This window comes from Nesoenas mayeri, assembly GCF_963082525.1.
Source record: "Nesoenas mayeri genome assembly, chromosome: 12".
NCBI lineage: Eukaryota > Metazoa > Chordata > Aves > Columbiformes > Columbidae > Nesoenas > Nesoenas mayeri.
The window spans coordinates 11,693,930-11,704,431 of NC_137547.1; the positions used below are offsets into that span (position 1 = coordinate 11,693,930).

Below are 10,502 nucleotides of genomic sequence, written 5' to 3' on the forward strand. Positions count from 1 at the left end.
CATGAACTAATCAGCACCTAATAGTGGTTTGAGAAAGTCTTAACCTTTCTTTTTCTTATGAAGTCTTTGAAAGCCAAATTCAGCTCAACTTTCTATTTCAGACTGTTAAAGGAAGTGAATAATTTGTAAAGCTCTGCTAAGATAAAGTTTGGAAATAATACCAAAAAGGTTAGAGGTCTTTTGTGTAAAAAGGTAACACAGCTTCTCCTTCTGTATCGTTTTGTTCTCCTTTGCCACAAAATATATCTGAAATAAGATGAGATCCAGAGAGGTGGAACAAAATGTTACGGAGTCAAAAAGTAATTTCCATATGAGCAAATTAGAAGTAGTAAGATGTCTCCGTTTCTAAAGAAGGAGACACCTGAGAAAAAATATGCAATCAGTATATGCAGTTGATTAGCAATGTACTTGAGTTTACCAAGCTTTGTGTTCATCTGACTAGATCAACTTCAGAATCTGATTAATGCCATTAATGTTAATTTTAGAACTTTTTATATTGGATATTTAAAGATTCATTTAGCACAGAGTTAGAACTAGATCATATCCACCATATTAGGTGGCAAACCGTGAACATTTATTGGTACAAGTTTGTTCTCCAGCACTATATTGAATTTGTCTTTCAGTGTCTTCTCAACCTCTTCATCTGTAAGAGTTGTGAATTGCACCAGGTCCAGATCCTCCGTGTAGTTATACTTCGTCTCAGTGAAGGTCCATCCAACTAAGGCGTAAAGCCCATCAGTGGTCTGGAGAGTGCAGATTGACTTCTTCTGAAGTAAGTTATCTGGAGACACTTGTAGGTATGTGTTTAGCTCCTGAAAGTCGTTTATATCTCGTGGCTCGAGAGTGAACGTATATATTTTTCTGATATTCCCCAGTTCTGGAGTATCAGTGAGAGGGACGCTTGGCTCAGGAATATAATGCTTTCTTTTGACTTTCTCGAAGTACCAGGTGCCATTGTCTTCCGTGAAGCGGAAGATGCCAGGGATCTGGGGTTGATCCTTCCCAGAAATCAACATCAGTGGCTGCCATGCCTGGTAAGGACCACCAAAACCGGCATCTGCTATGTAAGAATTTCCCTTGATCACCACCTTCAGGAGGATGTGATTTATCACAGCTTTGTATGCCTTCTCTGCTGGTTCATAACATTTTCCTCCAAGAATACAGACATCATACCCTAATTCTTGCAAGGCCCAAAATAAAAGGTAGTTGGTTTCCAGGCACCACCCACCACGTTTCTTTTTCACAATCTTATTGTAAATAGACTGTAAATCGAGTTTGATGGTCTCCCCGCAATGCATGCTGAGGTTTTCAAATGGAATTGCCCGGATGTGGTGCTGGAAGATGAGTGTTAAGGTTTGCAAGTCTGCATCCTTATGGGACTCGTTGTAAGAAATTCTTGCGAAATACTCTCGAATGTTCATTTTGCCTGTGTGAGCAGAAAAATAGCCAGTTACTGATGTGCAGCTCTCAAGAGGTTTACTCCTATTTCTGTAGCACAGGTTAACCAGCTTGTAAATGTAGCCTAGGCCACTTAATTGAGGATTTTAAAGAAACCTGTGCCCTTGGTAGGAGATGAATACAGGCTAGACCTGCCTGGGTCATCTGTATTTCTTAAAAAGAGATGAGGATAGGAGCAGGTGACAATAATGTTTTCTCTCTCGGATGTTTCCTTCAAGCCAGGTGGATGTCTTTCCTATGGGAAGACACGGCACATGGCACAATGGAATCTCTGGCCATAGATGACAGTCCCACGTGACAAAAAATTTATGAAGCTGACAAACAACATGTTTGCTGAAAAGCTGCTAGACCAAACCAGCATAAAAGTCATGGAAATTTCTTACTGTTTCTTTTACCGTAACAAGTAAGCAATTCTTTATTTATCCAACAGGTAGTTTAACTGGAAGGTTTTTACATTCATGGCTTCAGCTAAGTGGGATTAACATCTCAGCGTGTCACTGTGTTAGACAGGCTTCCATGTGAAGTAAATTGTTGTTTTCTTAATCTCTTTCGTTTGCCTGGGGAGTTCAGACACAGCTTTGACCCTGGGTGTTGAAAAGAAGGAACTTAATTTTTCTAACCTAAGAGGAATTGATAATTACTAATAATACATTCAACTTGTATCCATCAGCTTTTGGTTTCTTTTACAAACCAAACCAAGCCTTAGTTTCAGCTCAAATTATCAGATATATTTTGTGTCTTCATGTCTCTAATCCTCTTTCCTTTCATTAGCAGAAAGAGACTGTCACTGGTGCTGGCTGCGTGGCCAAGATGCAAAAGGTTCCCTACAACACTTCTAATCCACTGACTCGTGTGGTATCTGCAAGGCTTTCTTTCACCTTTAATTTAGATTTAATTTGGCTTTTTTTCCACACAAGGATATGGGTTTTCTGGAACAATTCACAATCTGCTAAGGACTGTATTCATTTCCAAAAGCTCTGAGGATTTCTTGCTCCTTGAAATCGGTTGCATGTTCCCTGGGAGGATTTTCCAAAAGATCACCTGATGTAGATGAGATGGGAGAGATGATCTTTCAGCAACTATTCTCAGCTTTGGTCCAGCTGCTCCCCAGGAGCGACCAGCAGTTTGACCCGATGTCCATGCCAGCGCTCAAGTGAGTGCTGGGACCTTCTGAAAATCCCATCTCAAATATGTAAGTAGAAATACCCTGACCCAGCAGGTGAGAACATCAGATGACCTAATCTCTAGGCTTTAGCCACAATTTTGATGTCAGCAGAACTCATTTGACGTAGCTGCATTGCTCCTGATCTACAGTGGTAAAAGGTTTCAGACTGGCTGATGCAAAACCATAGGAAAATGCAGGAAAATAGAGGACTAAGGAAATAAGAAATAGACATTTACACTTCAAAAGGACCCAAAGAGGCTACATGAAAAAAAAAAAAAAGTAATTTGTCTTTCATACTGCATTATATGGGTTTTTTCTGTCCCTTTTTTAGGACAAGGGCGCTCATCTCTGGCAGGATCTCCTTGGAAACGCTGGTTGTAGAAAGCCATTCCCTCCCCAACAGACAGCACACGTGTACACTGGTAAGCTCATCCTGTGATACTCTGCTTCATTTTTCTTTCTGTTCCCACTTTTAGCCATTTTGTGTAGCCAGATAGAAACACCTTTTCCCTGTGATGCTGTCCATCTGAACCGCTGTGGCCATGAGGTGCCCAAGAGACTCTGTTAGCCTGGTGGGTCTGATCCACTTGACATTCAAGCAAACACTGATCAGTCTCTACACTGGGCCAGCAGCAGAAGACCTGGTGGCCTCCCTATAACCTGCCTGCTGGGTCTGGGTCTGGGTGCACTCACTGCCCCAGCAAAAGTGCAGTGTATGAGCAGCGACCCCCTTCCAGCCATGAGCAACCTCCCCATCGACAGCTGCCTTTACAGCAGCCACAGGGTGCTGGCAGTGAGGCCTTGGGAAAACATATTTTTGGAAATTCACAGCCCGTGCCTCAGTTTCCCCAGCTGGCTCTCGTGTGGCCTCATCAATTTAAAATCTCTACAGCAGAGACAGCCTCGTGGTGGCTGACAAAATGGGCTCTGACCTCACTGAATACTTAAAGAGGGTTAGGTATAGTAAAGCTGCAGTACAAAATCACAGGTGTTAGGGAACGCAGATAGGCAGTGGTCACGTAAACCAGCGTTTACCCTCTCGCTTCCCACAGGCAGCTTTTCATCTCATCACAACCGTTCCCACCGTGTCAGTGACAGGGTTGCAGTGGCAAGCGAGCCCTCGCCCAGGGGACAGGTCGCGTTCCAAAACCGGCTTGCCAAGTATCTTAAGTCTCAGTCCCAATCTCAGCCTTGTTTAATTCTGCTGTGTCAGCAGCTGAGCTTTGTTCGGTATTCGTGCACATTCCCAGGAGCAGCTTGGTGGGCAGCGAGACTCAGACATTAGTTCTGCCTGTCCGCCAGCATCCCTGGGGAGAGCTGTGTCCTGTCATAATTAGGCTGAGTATTAAGAACAGTTCCTTTGCTAAAATTCATTAGAGGCTTCCAAGGTTGGATCCTGTTGCACATACCATACCAATTGATTTTAAGCTACACTGCGAGGCAGTAGCTGGGTTTTTACACACTCTAGCTCAGCAAAAACGGGTTATTTTAAGCTTCGAGCACTTGGTCTTTGGACTCGTACAATGTCCTTGCAGTGCAACGCAACACACGCGCAAGTCGCGGGGCTGCTGTAGTTTATACTTCGCTAATGTGACTCCAGTGCTAAGCACACAGCACACAGCCCCACCAGGGTGGGCTTTGCCACAGGGGCCAACCCACAGCTGCGAGATGAAGTTAAAGATCAGACACCCAGCGCTTACCTCTCCCACAGCGAGGTTCGGACCTTCCTTTCTGCTTTGCTCCGAAGTTCCCAGGAGTTGCTGCACCAGCAACTGCTGCTCTTAAAGGGCCAGGCTGCATTTCTGCCTGCCAGGGACAGCCTTATCCTCCAGCAGAACAGGAAAGAGGGGAGAGGGTTTCTTCTTTTATAATAATTTATATTCTGATGGTTTATTAGCTTATTTGTATTGGTATGTGTGTAGATAGCCCTGTCATGCAATTCATTGTGTCAGATGCTGTACAAAGAGCCAGAACATGATCCAGTCCTCAAATTGTTCACAATATTGAGTAGATTTAAACCTCCCATGTTACTGACTGAGAACTGAAGCCCTACAGGAGTGCAAAAGTGAAATACACTATGGTTATAGCAAGTAACTTGTGCAAGCAGTTACAACCCTGTCCTCAATCGTGCAGGTCACCCAGGTGCTTCCATGTCTGGGGTACCTGGGTGGGTACACCTATGCTGAAGGAGCAAAGCAACAGAGCAAATTTTGGTACAGATTTCACATTGTTGACCCTCATGGCCAGGATCTCTGTAGGAAGTGACTTACAATATAGTAATCCCAGCCAAGAAGCCACTGCTTTATTGGTGGGGGATGGCAATCTCACTGTACTGAGCTGCTCTTTGAGGCCCATACCAGACCTTCAAAGCAGCAAGGTCAGATTTGCAAAGCCAATTAGTTGTCTAAATCCCCAGGGGTTCAAAGAGAAGCCCTCTCCTTTGGCAGCAAGGATGCTGCTTCTAGAGAGTGCTGCGCTGCCCGAGCCTGCTGTGCCTTTTAGGCTTTGCCTCCAAAATTGCTGATAAGAAAAAGCAAACTAGTGCAATCTGAGATTAGGAGCTTTTTTTTTCTTTCCCCTCTTCCAACAGAGCTTCATGTGATTACCCAGCAACAAAATCTGCGTCCATGGGTGCATGAGCGGGAGGTCCAGGAGCGCTGAGCTGTGCCAAGAACCAGCCAGAACAGTGGAGGAGAACCTCTGCTGAACCTCTGCAGCAATGAACGTAACACCCTACACCTATGGAACAGCCCAAAGCAAAAGAAACACCCAGACATGGGGAGAGGAACAGGCACAGCCCTTTCCAGGTGTTTCCCATGTCTGTTCCCAGAAATGACAGAGTTTCTTGGCTCTGCCATGGACCTTCTCCTGTCCCACACCTCCCCGAGACCTGGCTGGGCTTTCACCTCCATCCCAACACACAGAGTGTACCTCCTTCATCTGTTCCATTGATGTGGGGACCAAAGGATACACCTTGCCAACAAGCCGGATCCTGGGACTGTTTCTCCTGAACATCTCTGTTGCAACCTGCTGGTCAACACTGTAAGAAGCCCCTTTTTCTTCTGCAGTCAACTATCCAATCAATCGTTAACACTTCATTTCCCCATAGGATGGGGGCAGCATCATGGGCTACAAGGACTGTTGCACACAGGTAGCCAAGCGCACATGGATGTGTTTGGGAAGACAGGGATTTAGGAAACTCGCCCTGTCTCTATGAACTACATTGAAAACACGCAGAATAGCTTTTATTAACTATAAAGAGCCTGTTATAGAAAGCTGCACATATTGCATAACGAATAAAAAAAGGGTCAGTGATTTACTGTATTTTTAAAAGCCCTAGCTGCAAAATATTAGCATATACAAATAATCAGGACAACTGCAGTGATTAATAAAATATTTTACTTTGGGGATACATGTTGTAATTTGGGGAAAAAACAGCTGAACGTTTCTACTTCACAATTCTTGATTTTTTTTTAATTGTAATTCACTTCTATAATTTACTTAATTATAAGTGCATAGTTGTAATGTTTCCATAATTTGTACATAAAGGAACATCAAGCATTATCTCAAAGGGCAAAGTGATTACATTTGAGTAATTTTTCATACTAAAAATCTTAGCCTTTAGGTACCTGATTAAGATTCATCATTTCTCCTTGTATCAATATAATTAGTATCACTTCAAACACAGCCTCAGTAGAACAGATACATTTCAGAAGAATAATTCTGCGCATGTGTTTGAGTTCAGCCACAATAATTAACGTGCGATAACACTTGGAGCAGAGTTTTGCGAGAGGACGATGTATTCCTAGCTGTGAGCTGCTGGGTGGCAGCAAACAAAGTGCAGGGGAGATGCTTTCAGTTTAAAGAAATACTGCTGTTTGGTTATGTCAGAGAATGGGAATTGTGCCCAGCCTGAAACAAGAAAACAGAATTGTCTGTTAATATTCTTCATCATCAGTTTTAGGCCATAAATAGCCGGTCTGTAAGTATTCACATAGCGCAACACAGGTGTGGGACTGTCCGACTGCAGTGTGAGAGGGTGTTGTGAACACAAGAGCAAAAAGCACAGGCTTATGGCCTAACTGGAGCAAACTTGGCACTGGATGGCTTTGTTTTTCTGTCCATTAAATTCAAAAATAATATGGTATTCATTTAAGAGGTGGGTATGATTTTCCCCAGATGGCAGCACAAAGTAATGAAGAGCCATACAGCTCCATCACTCAGCCCTGCTACTCCAGGTGCATTTGGAAAAGCTTTTAAGAGATGAAAGGAGTAGGGAATGGGCAGAGTCTGCTTCCAGCTAAGCACAAACAGAAGGAGAGTGGTTTGATTGAGCTAGGAAGAAATTATTTGTACCCAAACCAAAAAGAGATGCAGGAGCAGTTGTGAAAATCAATTTCTTTTCCAGCTTCATGCTAATATGTTCTGCCTTACACCAGTATAGCTAGAAAGAGAGAAAACCTTTAGATGCTTGTCAGAAATAGGGGGAAGGATTGCAAGTAATGTCACTGGATTGAATTATAATTCAGGCAGTGAGTTAAAACATACACAACCTGCTTCTATTGACAGGTACTAATTTCTTGTCTAGTGTTATATTGAATTTCTCTTTCAGTGTGTTCTCTATTTCTTCATCTGCAAGGTTCCTCATTTCCACTAGATCCATATTATCCTTATAATTGTACTTCATCTCAGTGAGTTTCCACCCCACCAGAGCCCGGACGCCGTCGGGGGTCTGCAGGCTGCAGAAAGACTTTGTCACAAACAGGGAGTTCGGCGCTGTCTGCAGGTGTGTGTTGCAGGCTCTGAATTCTTCTATGTCTCTTGGCTGAAGGGTAAAGAGGTAAATCTGACGGCAAACTTCTTTTTCTTCGTTATGGGAAGTGGAGTCACTATGGTTGACAACCCACTGCTTCCTTTTCACCTTCTCCAGGTACCAGACCCCGCTGTCCTCCAGGAAGCGAAAGACCCCAGGAGTCTGCAGCTGGTCTTTCCCCGAAATCAGCTCCATGGGCTCCCACATTTGGTAGATCATCCCAAACCCACCATCCACAATGTACGGTTTGTCGTCAAGCATCACTTTTAGGAGCAAATGGTCTATTTCATCTGCATACGCACCATACTCGGGGACAAAAACTCTTGATCCCAGAAGGGTGACATCATAGCCAAGGGTTTTCAAGACCCAGGACAAAATGTAGTTGTTTTCCATACACCAGCCCCCACGTTTCTTCCTCACTATCTTGTTGTAAGTCACTTCCAGGCCCAGCTCAATGCCCTCCCCACAGTGGATGCTGAGGTTTTCAAAAGGGACCGCTCGGATGTGGTGCTGGAATATATCCGTCAAGGTAGCCAAGTCTGGTTTATCATAGGAGCCCTGGTAAGAGATCCTGGTGAAATACTCCTTGATGTCCATGCTGCCTCTGAGAGAAGGGCGGAATAAAAAATAATACATTTTGTCAGATGCGACAGACAGATCTTCCCCATCCCTTGTAACAGGGTGCTCATCAGTATGGGCAGCCTGCTCAGAAGAGGAGCGGGATTTGACTAATAGCCCTATTAAAGGCAGCTGAGCGTGAGTATTAGCGCTGAGGGAAGCCAATGGGACACTGCTGATGAGCACAAATGTTATTTTTAATTGTTTCTTTTACAGCTGTGACGAGAGGCTCCAGCTGTGCTAAGCACATTTCAGCAGAGAGTTCCTGCCCAGCAAAGCTACAAATCTCTGTAGGAAGGAACGAAAACAGTAGCAGCACTGTTTCCCTGCTAGAAATTACAGGAACTGAGACTCTCCAGATCTGAACTGCTTTACTTGTGGTTTGACTCAGCGAAGCAGGAGCAGAAAGCAAACTCTTCCTCTCTTGCAGAGCAATCCAGAGCCTCATCTGCAACTTAATCTAAAACATATCTGCTATGGTATTTGTTATTTAGGCAGCCTGGCACAAGCCAGTCTCGCCTGCTCTTGCTCTCCATGCTGGCGGTAGCGGACATGACCTGCAGTGCAGAAGGGGTTTTTTTAGGACAGAAAAAAGCAGCTTGAGACATCTCAGCCCTTGAGGGTAATGAAACCAGAAAGGGATTTTGATGTAGCCAAATACTTTTGTTATTTCTCCCCAGGCACCGCTGAATTTCTGACATCTCTGAGTACAGAGTGACGTTGCTCAGATTACTGACATGAGAGGTCCCAAAATGTTCTCAAATTCCGCTGTACAATTCTTAAGGAAAAAAATCATAAGAAAAAGCCCAACCTGACAAAAATGGCACACAGCAAGTTGTATGGGAATTTTTGAAAGGTGCTTTCAGTATACCAAGAAAGCAATGAAAATGCAAAATTTCCATTTGATGTAGCATCCTGGCAGAGGCAGAGAGTGTCCCCGCTTTGGTTAGCCCACATTTCTGAACCTTTAGGATAGAAGCGTTACAGAACTCGGTAACTATTGCCTCATGGCCACCGCCACATCTCCAACATCCAACAGGCAGGTCTAAATGATCACACATCAGATTAAGAGCATCATGTTATAATTCTGGTGATTCTCTGATCAGCTTTTGGCTTGTTCCCAAAGCCCCAGAACTACAACTCTTTTTCATTTTTGAAGACTTGGCAGAAACTTGGCTCTTGCTGTGGGAACTTTAAACCAGCATCACCAGCCACTGGAGTTTTTTTTCCCCTTTCTTTCACTTTGCCACTGCAGGCAAAACACATATAGTAACTTTTACTTAAAGGGAAAAACATTAGTGTGGGGTTTTCTGTCTTTCCATCTCTTGTGGGTGTTCAGGAGACTCTTTTAACAGTGGTATCTGAAATAAGTCAGATGGCACAAATGCCTGATCTGCTTGAGGCTGATAAATGCATAAATAGCCCAGCATAACTATTCCACCGGTGGACTCTGCCAGCGGCTGAGTGTCCCTGCTCTGCTGCTACACCACGCTCCATTGTGTTCTGGCTTCAAACGGATTTAACTTCCTGCTTAGGAGCACTCACCTACCAATATGCTTTTTTTTCTTAAAAAAAAAGGCTTACCTGGAAAATCAGTTCAACCACCAGTGTATCTCCAGGGTTTGGGGGGATGCTTTTTGGTTAAAGCGAGAGGCGTGGTGGGCTGTCCTTTACCTAGTGCAGACAGAGCTCCAGGGCTGTTCTCCAGCTTATCTTCAGGGGAATGTCTTTCCCCTCAACCTGCTTTCACCCGCCTCTGTCAGATTGCAAAAGCTGGGGAAAAAAAAAAAAACAGACAAACCCAGAAGGGTGGAGCATAAGAGCTGTACTGAGCAAATAAAGCAAACAGCACTGACTCAACACACATGCAACAAATGCTTGTTAGTAGAGCAGAGACTACCCTGCATTTTCACTCATTTCATGCTTTCTGCGGGGGCTACCTTGGGTTCTGACAAAAGGGTATATTTTTTTTGTTTCAATAACTAGCTCAATGCACTTAGCTAATATATATATATTTTTTTTCACAGGTATTAGGTTACTGTTTGAAAACATGGGGAAGAAATCTTGCATGCATTCAATCTGGGAAGATTTCTGCACCATTTCTGAAAGCAGCAAGATTTTGGCTCAGTAATTTGCACATGCAACCCCCCCTGCCCCAGTCAGCAAGCACAAGACATTCAGCACTGCCTTTGCTTAATTTGCTATGATTCACATGCTTTTTTTATTACAGTAAAATCCACAGAATGTAAGAAAGCACAGAGACAGCAGTATATTTTTTTGGTCTTTGCACACAAGTAGCACCTGATGCTGCTGTAGTGGCAAAGATGCTGTTGGCAAAGTGATGACCATGGAGTGCTAACACACTGGGAGCTCCATCCCTTCAGTGTGTTTCATACTCCTTCTTTATCTGCAAAGTTTGCTTGCATTTTGCCAAATTAAGTCTTATTA

General features: G+C 43.9%; 2 protein-coding genes across 2 annotated transcripts; both read right to left on the bottom strand.

The window, feature by feature from the left end:
- Positions 1-533: 533 nt before the first annotated feature.
- LOC308045136 (arylamine N-acetyltransferase, liver isozyme-like) lies at positions 534-1,421 on the bottom strand (the record flags this gene model as incomplete). The annotated part of the gene is made up of 1 exon (XM_080352234.1): positions 534-1,421. One exon carries the CDS (start codon positions 1,419-1,421, stop codon positions 534-536), a length of 888 nt encoding a protein of 295 aa, XP_080208360.1.
- Positions 1,422-7,160: 5,739 nt separating this feature from the next.
- On the bottom strand, positions 7,161-8,042 carry LOC308045138 (arylamine N-acetyltransferase, pineal gland isozyme NAT-3-like; the record flags this gene model as incomplete). The annotated part of the gene is made up of 1 exon (XM_080352236.1): positions 7,161-8,042. The coding sequence occupies exon 1, from the start codon at positions 8,031-8,033 to the stop codon at positions 7,161-7,163; it is 873 nt and encodes a 290-aa protein (XP_080208362.1). The 5' UTR covers positions 8,034-8,042.
- Positions 8,043-10,502: the final 2,460 nt, after the last annotated feature.